This window comes from Pelodiscus sinensis, chromosome 3, assembly GCF_052426305.1.
Source record: "Pelodiscus sinensis isolate ZL-2025 chromosome 3, ASM5242630v1, whole genome shotgun sequence".
NCBI lineage: Eukaryota > Metazoa > Chordata > Testudines > Trionychidae > Pelodiscus > Pelodiscus sinensis.
In genome coordinates this window covers 155,867,522-155,877,230 of record NC_143054.1, presented here as the reverse complement: position 1 = coordinate 155,877,230, position 9,709 = coordinate 155,867,522, and the positions used below count along the sequence as shown (strand labels likewise).

General features: G+C 50.6%; 1 protein-coding gene across 2 annotated transcripts; it reads right to left on the bottom strand.

Moving 5' to 3' along the window:
* Positions 1-949: 949 nt before the first annotated feature.
* Positions 950-5,808, bottom strand: HLX (H2.0 like homeobox). 2 transcript variants are annotated; one of them, XM_075925231.2, is made up of 4 exons: positions 4,931-5,808; positions 4,156-4,335; positions 3,505-3,689; positions 950-2,213 (listed from the first exon to the last, which is right to left on the bottom strand). In XM_075925231.2, exons 1-4 carry the CDS (start codon positions 5,460-5,462, stop codon positions 1,875-1,877), a joined length of 1,236 nt encoding a protein of 411 aa, XP_075781346.2. In that variant the 5' UTR covers positions 5,463-5,808; the 3' UTR covers positions 950-1,874. The 2 variants fall into 2 exon arrangements, with proteins under 2 accessions (XP_075781346.2, XP_075781347.2); XM_075925232.2 differs by lacking the exon at positions 4,156-4,335 and having other exon boundaries at positions 4,931-5,806.
* Positions 5,809-9,709: the final 3,901 nt, after the last annotated feature.

Genomic DNA, 9,709 nt, shown 5'->3' with positions numbered 1-9,709 from the left:
GGCTTCCTGCCCAGTGAAGGGCAGGATTTGGGGGCCCATCCCTCTTTTTAAAGAGAGCTGTGGGAGATGAATCGAGAGGGCGGACTGGAGCCATTTGATCACAGCCCAGACCCTGCCAGGAGATGGACAAGCAGAGAAGGGCGATCCACGCGCCTCCTGCCACGGAAAGGAAAGCACCCCGCCAGCCCCCAGCCAGACATTCACAGCGCCTCCATTGGACTAAGGGCGAGCAGGTAGCACGCAGCCATTCTAGACATCCGCCTACCCACTCCACTGGGGCTACGTCTAAACTACACCCCTCTGCCGACAGAGCGGTGTAGTTTAGACACCCCCACGCTCCTCCCAGGTCAGAGCCTCCGTGCCACATAGAGAGTGCGCGGTCCCGTTTCCTCGGGCTTGTTGACCGCTGACTTTAACGAGATCAGAGGAAGGTATCTCTAATCCCAGCGATTCTTAGGTCACAAACCCTTCTAGCCTTTCCTAGCTGTGAAAGAGCCAGCCCTTGAACAAAACTTCAATGGCCTGCGAGGGGTTAGGAGTTGGTCCAGGTTCTGAGAAGCATCAGAGTAACCTGGTTGGCTATTCACACCCATCGGTGAAGAGGATGCAAAGTATCGCTAAAACGCACACATTTACAGTTTAGACACAAAGCAAAAACCCAAGCCATCCACACTCCCTGCCTAGTGCTTTAGAGCAGTGTTTCTCAACCAGTGGTACGACTAGGAGTACCCTCAGGGGTACTCAAGAGAAGTCTGGGGGGTACATCAAACAACTGAAATTTGGAGAAAACTGAATTTTTGTTTTAAGTTTTACAGCACTTTATTTCATCACCTGTCTGGCTATGATTAAGTTGTTTAAACAAATGTGTTGCAATAGTAGAAAAAAGTGTGTGTCTGAAAACTGTAGGTACTGAGGGTACCTATACTTTTTTAAAAAGGGCACTTTATTAAAAAAAAAAAAAGGCTGAGAAACACTGCTTTAGAGCATCCGTTTTTCCAGGGATACTCACAAACATGATTGGCAGGAAATGCAATTTGCTCGTTCAGGCTGGTCAAGCTGTGCATAAGCACTTCATATACACCGTGTAATATAGCTTCGTGTACGCAGGACTGATCGTTCAATCAGGCCTTATTTTTAAAAAATCTACGAATTTAATTAGTCCGATTTTCATTTACACCTCTGGAAAATTAATCCGAATCTTTTAAATCGGATTCGTCTACTTAAATTGTGCACGTATTAGTTGTCTTTAATACGCTGGAGGGATGAATGCACAGTATCAGCCTTCAAATCCCCCTCTGGCAAATTGTAACCACCCAGTTCGACCTGATCCTGGCAACAAACTAGACAGGGTTACAAACCATAGCAAACATTTTATTTACAGGGTGTTTTGGTTTCAGTGCAGTCTCTCTTGGCCGGATTACACAAAGCAACACATGGCAATGGCTGAGGAGTGCGCTGGTAAAATATTTCACATTGTAACTGGTTGGATGGCGAGGTTGAAAGGTGGCGGTAGAGACGGGCAGGGGGGCGGGACGAGGGGACAGAGCAGCCTCGCAAGCCCCCGCTTGGCTTAGCCGGGGCAGCTGGTCCCGCAGAGCCGGGCAGGGCCGCGAGCCGACCCGCACAGGAGCAGGTTCCAGGTCCCGCAGCGAGGCGCGGGCTGCCCGAGTTTGCTACCTCGCCTCTCGTATGTACAAACAAGGCCTGGGCGCTTCGGGATCGCCCCATGCCGCCGGGCGGCTCCCTCCCTGCGCACCCCGGAGATCTTCGGCACGGCGGGCCCGCAGGCTGCGGCGCCCCGGGCGCATAAATTAGCAATGGTCCTGTCCAGAGAGTCTCTGGGCTCTGCCACGCCGGGCGCTCCGGCTCCCTCTCTAAAGGCCGCCGAGCGGGGGCGCCGGGCTCTCGGCTCCGGGCGGCGGGGGCGGCGCTGCGGGCAGGTCCGGGCTCCCCGAGGACCTGATGACACTGGTCTGGTGCAGGCCCGGTTCGGCGCCCTCAGTCCGTTCCGTGTCGCTGGGGGCCATGTCCAGAGACTCCGCCTCGCTGCTCTCGCTCTCCGCTTCCGACCGGCTGGGGCTCTGCTCCCGCTCGCCCTCGGCCGCGGCTAGCGCGCTGGCCTTCTCGGCAGGTTCCTTCTCCTTCTCCTTCTGGGCCTGCGCTTCCTTGGAGTGTCTCCATTTCATGCGTCTGTTCTGGAACCAGACCTTCACCTAAGCGCCGCCGAGACACAACAGAGACCCGCCCAGATCAGTGAAGGCTGAGACACGCAAACCTCCGCTTCTCTTTCCCCCTCTCCCCGCCCCCCAAGCCTCGCTGGCCTGCGGGGACATTCGCCCTCTTCAGAGCTCCCAGCCGGGCCACACTCGCGCCAGCGATGGCTGGGGTCAGTTAAAACAATGCCCTGAACTGTGTCTGAATCGGTTCTGAACGCTCCAGGCCGGCCACTGGCCACCAAAGGCCTGAGCAGCCGCCTCTCAGTTTATTCCGCCTCATTCGAAAGGCCTCTCCCCAAAGATGAATGTATCTGTAAATACACGGCTGTGCCTACATCTACACTAGCTCTATCCGTCGTGTATAGAGCTGATCTAACACAGAACGCAAATACTGAATCCCAGGCGTTCGTGTGAATTCTCCGCCCGAGCCTCTGATTACAAAATGCGTTGGGAAAGGGATTCTAGACAGCCAGATGTCCGGGCAAGGCTATTCGTTTCCACTTGGATTTATAAATTGCGAAAGAGTCTGGAGCGAGCCCTGTCACATCCCTAACAGCATTTAGCCAGTGCCCAGAGGAGCTAGACAGAGCTGGGATACAACGAGGCAGCCCAAGCTGCCCTCATTCTCCTCCGGCCGAAAAATAGCTTAGCTTTGTCTGGTTTGTGTTTGTTGGGGGTGTTTAAATACAAGAGAGTGGGTTTTTTTCCTTCTTCTTTTTCGTCCAGGAAACCAAATCTTGCTCAACAGACCGCAACCTTGTACAGTTTTAGACACTGAGGGTCATCAATAGTGGAATCAAACTTAGTGGCGTTTAATGATTCCGTTCGAAAAGAAGTTTTCACTTCCTCAGAACGAGGGATTTCATAATCCAAAAAGAGAGAATTACAAACAAAATCTTGTCCTCTATTTCCCTTGAGAAAAACTGCCTCCTACAGTGAATTGCACTTCAAGAAAGTTCATAATTATCGTCTCCCACGGCCTATTCGCTGACTTGCCCCTACTTTTTTGCATTTGCCAAAACAAACGCACAGGGCATATTGACATAAATCTCTGGGATCTAGAGATTTTCTGTGCTAGAAGATGCAGATACATGAATTTGCAGCTTCACTGTAAAATGGATTTAATAGCGGCACATATTAATATGCTGCTTGCCCGTATTTTAAAATGACTCCATAACGCTACAGAAAGAGGTAAGGGGGGATAAGACACATTGATCTATATTTGCTCTATCGGATTTAAGAAAGGAGAGGAGAGGAAAACGCAAAACCCCAAAAAAGAGGCTCTTACTTGGGCATCAGTCAGTCCCAGCATCGCTGCAAGTTGTTTTCTGTCCGGTTTCGTGACATATTTCTGAATTTCAAATCTTTTCTCTAACCCTTTCCTCTGTAGATTGGAAAAAACCGCTCTGGACCAAGAACGTTTTCTTTTGTATGTTTGAGGCAACGTGTCCTTCGTTAAAACCGCATAAGGACCTGTTGATTTGAAAAGAGGGAGAAGAGAGACAAAGCGTGTCATTTGCAGTGTGTACGAAGAGAAGCTGTAAATAAGGTACAAATAATCGAGAGAGGGGTGCCTGAGAGAAAAGCCCAATGGAGGCCAACTAAATGCCACCTAGTATCACAACTTCATATTTTCTTATTAATTTATTGCATCTTTTTAAAAGTCTTTCCCTCCCAGCGATTACTTTCACTAGCTAGCGCTAGCTTTTGTGATCACTTTGTTAGACGCATTGTCCTCCCCACATGCAGCCCACCTCCAAGATTTTCGTTGTAGAGATGTCACAGTGTGATCCTCCCTAAAAAAAGAAACTTCAGCTTTCAAGCATCCGCCAAATCTCTTTTGGGTTAGCGCTCCTATGGCTCTATATAGACGCACTGAGGCAGGCCCTGCTGGTAACTGATTTGTGCCAGGGATGGATTTAAGAGGGAGGATTTGTACCTGGAAAAGTGTCTTGAAACTGGTGCTGAACTGAATTCCTTGAGTTTGTGTTTAAGGGACCGAGAATAGTAGAGGCCTCGTTAATGGGATCTAGAGACGCGAAGAACTGGCCGGCTGAAGGCTGCAAGGTGGGGAGATGAACCCCAGTTTGGCGGCTTGTAGTTAATAAGGAGGTCAGATCTGTGAGCACAGGAACAAGGAGAGCTCTGTTATATTGCAATATAAATCCACACACCTCGAAGCTTCTAATGAATTGATCTGATTCACCTACAGCTTCTAATGAACTGAACTGATTCACCTACAGTGTGTGTGGGGAAGTCGGGGCGGGGGCGCAGTCGCTTTTCTACCGTCAGACACAATGAAGAGTGTGGGCGGTGGGGAAATCACACTTTCGAAGTGACAGAACAGGAATGCATAAGCCAGGGAACTTGATACAGTTGTTTCCCTCTGGAGGTGCAGTATTTTCCCCTAGAACCGGAGTTCCTTTAATAATAAAAACGGGTTGTCAGCGTGTTTACACGCTGCGTAAGGAGACTGAGTGCAGCAAAAGCCTTCCAAAATGTGATTGCCATCTGCGTACAATCTTTAGAGAGCGGTGAGCGATTTTTTAAAAAGCAGTGTATTCTCAGCGAGAAGCTTTCACAGCACACGGGACTGCCGATTGGCGTGAAAGGACACTGCCGAAAAACAAACACACTCCCTCGATAGTCGCGGTGGTTTTTGTTAAGATTAAGACTAGCTACAAACTGACAGCAAGAAAAGCTCAGATCTCTACCTCTCAGCGTGTTGCTTTCCTTGACTTTGGGATCAAACTCCGCGGACAAAATCCGATCAATCCCAAATTTCAGGTCTTTGCTGGAAGGAGCCGGAGCCGAGGAGTTGTGCGTTTGGTTCCCTTGCAGCCGGCCCGGGGTCGGGGCGCCGCTGCTACTGGCCGCTCCGGGCGATCGGTGCGGGTGGTGGTGGTGAGGGTAGGCGGCAGAGAGCGGGGAGAGCCTAGCGGGGAAGCCGGCGGGGGTATCCGGGGCCACCACCGGGGTGGGTCTGAGCGGGGAGCCGGAGGTGTGGAACGGGGCGTGGGCATGGACCGCTCCCAAGTGAGCGGCCAGGCTGGCGGCGGACCCCCCGGGCAGGCTCTCGGCCTCGCCGGCCCCGGCGTGCAGGATGTCTGCGATGCAGAACGAAGGCTTCTTCCCCGCGGCGTGCTCCAGGGGGAAGCAGCCGCCCGGGCCGGACGCGGAGCAGTACGCCGCGGACCACAGGCTGAAGTTCGAGGCGTAGAAAGGGGCCAGGCCGGCCGTGTACATCCTGCTGTCGGGCCGCGGGGCAGCCGCCCTCGGCGAGTTGTCCCGGCCCTGGCGAGCGGCGAGTCCCCTGCCGTGCAGCCCGGGAGCAAAGGTGCCGGCCGCGGCGCGCGGGAGAGTGGGGCCGCTCCTCTGCCTGCAGCGCGCCCGGCCGCTCGGAGGGGGGAACCCACCCAAAACGAGCCCCCGCGCCCCGCGCCCGGCCCGCCTCCGCCCGCCGAATGGGCAGGGGCGCCGCTGTCAGCCGCTCGCCCGCCCGCCGCCGCTCATTGGCCAGCCGGCAGCCAATCAGCGCAGAGGGGCGGGGGCAGGCGGCGGCTGGCCACGCTGGGCAGCTCCTGCGGCCGTCCCCGGGGAGCGCGCGCTGCACTTGTAGCGTTCCCTGTCCCCGAGCAAGGCGCTGGGCAAGAGCTGAAGGGAACATCCCGCTCTATATACCTAGCTTGCCTGCCCCGAGCCCCCGCCCTACTCCTCCTTAAGGGGGGACTGGCAGCCCCGATCTGCCCTCTGTCGTCGGAGCTTCTGCATAGAGGTGGGGGTGAATATGTATCTACCCACGCTGCTACCCTTATTCATGCCCCTTCCACCTTGCGGGATCCTGAACTAGGGAGGAGGTGCAGCCGCACACTACAGCTAAAGAAGGGAGCTGAAAATCCTACTATAAACAGGGCTGCTTCCCCTCCGCTTCCTCCTTAAAATGGGCTAAGGAGCCTAAAACTCTTCTGTGTAGAGTGCTGTCTTCTTCTCTCTCCGCTCAGCCTCCCTAAAGTTTGCTGTGTTAGTCCTCACATCGGACTATCACAAGACTGTAGCAGTCTGACTTAGAGACACGCTTCAGCTACCAGTTCCGATTGCGAAATAGTTCATCGACACAAAGTAAAATCTTGTATAATAAGAGCGAAAACCTGCTTTAAAATAGTTCCACATTAGAGACGTTTCCTTCCAAACAAGTGAGACTTGGCAGTTCTGCAGAGAATGTACATTTCATAGTAAGGGCGGTGTATAAGTACTTACGTGAACTCTGCCCTGTTGGCTCTGGGCTGCCTATAAATAATAGCGACAGATCTTGCAGACAATGGTACTAACTTCGTTCTATTGTATACTTTTGTCAAGAACGTACCTTGCACTTTTCTATTTGCTTTATACATTCACTGTAAAGACTCTGTAAGTATTTTGTAAATACAGCAAACAAACAAAGAGCCCTACAAACATTTAGGAGACGGCAAAATAAGTAACTATATTTTCTGGAGGGCTTTACTAACAAGGCTTCAACGCAACTGATGTGATGTTCAATATCCACATTTCCACCTACTTGACTATGGAAATAGATTTTTTTTATAGTATCTTCTTATAGAAGGACATATTAACAACTCCTCGTAGGTATTTAATTTTCATTAGCCAGGTTGCATCTGTGTTTGTTCGTTTTAAACATTTCAAATAATTCCGAGAGTTTTCGGTGAAAAGCAAGAAATTCAACCTTTTTTTCTTTCTTCAAGTCTGAATAGCCAATGCCGGGGGAAAAAAATCACCTGTAATCTTAGACTGTCTTATTTCTCAGCCAAGTGCCAGCATAAACAGCATATGTGATTTCATGTATGCATACTCACCTAGTTATAGAAAACAACTCAGCATTTATTTTTACTGAGACTACGCAGAATAATAGAAGCATGATGGATTGTGAAGATTTATCCAGAAACTCAGGGTATTTGGGGAAACGGCGAATTAGATTTGAATGTTTCATATTTTTTTAAAATATAAAGATCTGTCGGCAGAAGAAAAACCCACCCATTTCGCCTTTTCAGATGCCTTTAAAGCAAGCCTGTGAATTTCAGCCAGACGAAAACATGTTATCAATCTAATTTTAAAAAGTATAAGGAAGTATGGTTCTTCAATAATATCCCATTCGTGCTCATAAAAGGAGCTCTTACAAAAATTATTTCCCACTCATCTCAGGGCTGCTCAAGATATTTCAGAGCAATCAGCAAAGAACGGGGGCTTTCTTTTCTAGACACAATTACTTTTTGCCACTTTGTAATGTTCCTCTTTGATTCAGATCGTGTACACAGGGGACTGTATCAAGAAGCACAGTAATAAAATGACAGTGTTCACTTCCAAATGAAATACTTTGGGGAAAGAAATCCCGGGAAATCTTGTTTATTGAAAGATCTGTTCAAAGCGAAATATTCCAAGGCAACTTTATGACAGGACACTTTTAGTATTTATCAAACACACTTCATAGAAACATTTAGCAAAGTGCTAGGCGTCAGATAGCAGCGGTTTGGCAGTTTTATCACTGTGCATTGTTATAAGTGCGAATATGTATGATCAGGAACAAGGTAAAACTTTAAGAGCGACAAAAAGTAAGTGTGCAGGAAAGAGAAATCTTTTCTCCACTGATTGTTGGGAAGTAGGGCGTGCAGCACAGCGGGTACCTCAATGAGCATCGTTTGGATATGTAACAAGAAATACAACTTGGTTTTTCGCAGCAGCAATCAATGATAATGCGTCAAGGATTCTCTCTTGAACTAACTCAGGCATGAGGTTAAGATTCTTCCACTTTTTTCACGTTATTTAGGACCCAATCCAGAGTCATCCCTACCTACACGCAACCTAGGTGTAGGGCACCTACATATTTGAGGTACCCCTGGGTCTTAATGTCACCCCCTCCCTAGCTTTTCCCATCCCTGTTCTGTGGTTACGCTCTGGCGAAGATCTAGTTAACTTAAAAGTGGAAAAGCCTGCCAGACCTATTAGCAGAACACCCAACCTGTGAAACGGCCATTCAAGTGGTAATGAAGCGATTTAACCGGCATTTGCCAACCTCATGTGTATACAGTCAGTTCCTAAATTTACCGTGTTAGTCTATGGGACCTTAGTGTAAAATTTTCTTTAAACATTTTCATTAGTGAACATTATAAAATCACAACTCTAAAAAGCTGTCATTCTTTCTAGCTGCCATCCGGCAGAGGGGAACCAGTTTACTAGGACTGTCTAGGGTCCTACACATCCTAAGGACAGCCCTGGCCCTGGCCCGGGCCTCCTCCATTGGTCTGGTTTTAGCCACTCATCTCCGCTCCCTCCCTCTAATTTTGGGTGGAGTCTCCCCTTTGCACGTGTCCGGCAGGCAGCAAGTCTAGGTGGGATCCCGGAGTTCCAAGAGAAGAGTGATCAGCCCCCTACCCAACCTGCTTTCTTAGCATTTTCCGCTCCGTGTGGGGCGGGATCCAGCCAAGTGCTGGGGGCGGGGAGGGGGAGGGGAGAGGTTCATTCTTGAAGGACAGAAATAATGTGATGAAAGTGGTACCCACTCTGCAGCAAAGCACTTGACCCTGGGCCGTGCCTTGTACTGGACAGGTTGGATTTGGGACACTTGAGTGACTCGGGAAAGGCAGGTGCAAAAATCCCCTTCTAGCACCCCACTCCCGAGACAACAACCCAGCTGCCTCCTTCTGGGGGGGGGGGTATTACTTTAGGAGATCACCGGCCCAGGGGCCAAGTCCCCTCCACACGCGCACACCCCATCTCTAGACAAAACGGCCCCTTTCCAGAGTCAATAATCTGCCCCCTTTTAGAAGCCTCCCCCCACTATTCCAGTCAGTCACGAAGATGATCCCTTGCGGGGGCAGCTGGGAACAGCGAGTTCCCCTGTGTGAGAGCAAGAAGCTTTCCCCGGGGGATTCGATGCTTCGGTGTGAGGGGGCCCCTAATCCGAAATATCAGCTCCCCTCTCCTATGGGCACGCATTGCGATCGCCCCCTTTTGCTCTGGAGCAGCAAGACGTCTGGTCCTGCGGCATGTCCAAGGAGAGCTCCTGCCCAAGACAAACAGCCTCCTCACTCAGAAACCAGAGCCGCCCCCTCCTCGGGAACCGGCCCTGCTCCGAGGCAAGGAGACTCGCACAGCCCCGTGGCCGAGGGGGCCCGCAACCCCTCCTCCTCTTGCATAGAAGCAAGAAGGATGCAGGAAGCTCAGGACTCACTGAAGTTCAGGTCATCTCCTGTTTTTGATAGGCTCCAGCTCGGACTAAATGAGCGGATGCGCCTGCGAGATTTGTCCCAAAATAGAAGCGGCTTTAGTATTTTAGGATACAGCAGAAATCCTTATTTCTTCCGGCGCAAAACTTTATAATGAGCGCGAGCACTTCCCTTTTCAATATTTGTGCAACTTTATCTCGACCAGCAAGTTGCTCTGGTGACGCAAATCCGCCCTTGTGGATTTCAGCTCCAGGACTAAAGGCAAGGAAATCAATT

Bases quoted from the DNA above. Each gene is read 5' to 3' on its own strand.
- HLX (XM_075925231.2), bottom strand. From the start codon at position 5,462: ATGTACACGGCCGGCCTGGCCCCTTTCTACGCCTCGAACTTCAGCCTG. The intron at 4,336-4,930 runs GTAGAGATCTGA...CTGTGCTCACAG, and splicing joins GGAAAGCAACACGCTGAGAG to ATCTGACCTCCTTATTAACT. The intron at 3,690-4,155 runs GTACAAATCCTC...TCAAATCAACAG, and splicing joins GTTTCAAGACACTTTTCCAG to GTCCTTATGCGGTTTTAACG.